Here is a 746-nt window from a genome sequence, read left to right on the forward strand (position 1 = left end):
CCCCAGCGACTTAAGACTGCTTTTGTGCTCCAGGGACATATATGTATATGAATATATCAAGGTGTAAACACTTTAAATGTCTACCTGTGTGTTGAAGGGCTGTCGTGTGGCAGACCAGACTCCAGGAGGCGCTGCGGGTCCCATCTGGGCCTGAATGAGGCTGCTGTTGCTGGAGGAGACTCCAGAAGGTGCGCTCTGACGGGACATCTGTGTCAGCATCTGACCTGCTGAGTGAGGAACCATCTGCTGAGCCATCCCAGCTGACCTGAGACCAGACCACAGCAGAGAGTGAGATCATGCCAACAGCAGACATTATATGACAGACAACAGGATAGAGATGAGGGGTGTGTGTGGCACCTGAAGGGCTCGCTGGGACGAGCAGAGCTGGGGAAAGCTGCTGCTGGTGGGTAAAGCTGCTGTCCACCGGAGGCACTGGAGGACACGGCCTTAGAGTCTGAGAGAGACAGACACCTGTCAATCACTGTGCCTATGAATTAGGCCTGGACGAGAACACATCCATGACATCAGTAATATACTTCTGAGTCATCTTTGACATTTAGCCAATGATCAGGTGCTTGTCTGGATGTTCTGCATGAATGAGCAGCACAGTTTCATCTACTACACATACTCAAGCATGCACACGCATTTCACCGTTTCATTTGTGACCCTGGAGCACAAAACCAGTCATAAGGTTACATTTTTAGAAATTTAGAGATTTATACATCATCTGAAAGCTGAATAAATAA

At 48.8% G+C, this 746-nt stretch overlaps 1 protein-coding gene across 1 annotated transcript in view; it reads right to left on the reverse strand.

Annotated features, from left to right (window-relative positions):
* LOC107558626 (aryl hydrocarbon receptor nuclear translocator-like) overlaps nt 1-746 on the reverse strand; it is a gene marked incomplete at its 3' end in the record, with an annotated part of 19,965 nt that overhangs the window by 3,653 nt on the left and 15,566 nt on the right. Inside the window, exons 12-13 of the mRNA XM_016242286.1 lie at nt 358-454; nt 85-265 (exon numbers count right to left, since the gene is read on the reverse strand). Of these exons, the coding sequence (XP_016097772.1) occupies nt 85-265; nt 358-454 (278 nt within the window). The remainder of the gene's footprint in view (nt 1-84; nt 266-357; nt 455-746) is intronic.

This window comes from Sinocyclocheilus grahami, unplaced genomic scaffold (genome assembly GCF_001515645.1).
Source record: "Sinocyclocheilus grahami isolate Dianchi unplaced genomic scaffold, SAMN03320097.WGS_v1.1 scaffold654.1, whole genome shotgun sequence".
In the NCBI taxonomy this organism is placed as follows: Eukaryota; Metazoa; Chordata; class Actinopteri; order Cypriniformes; family Cyprinidae; genus Sinocyclocheilus; species Sinocyclocheilus grahami.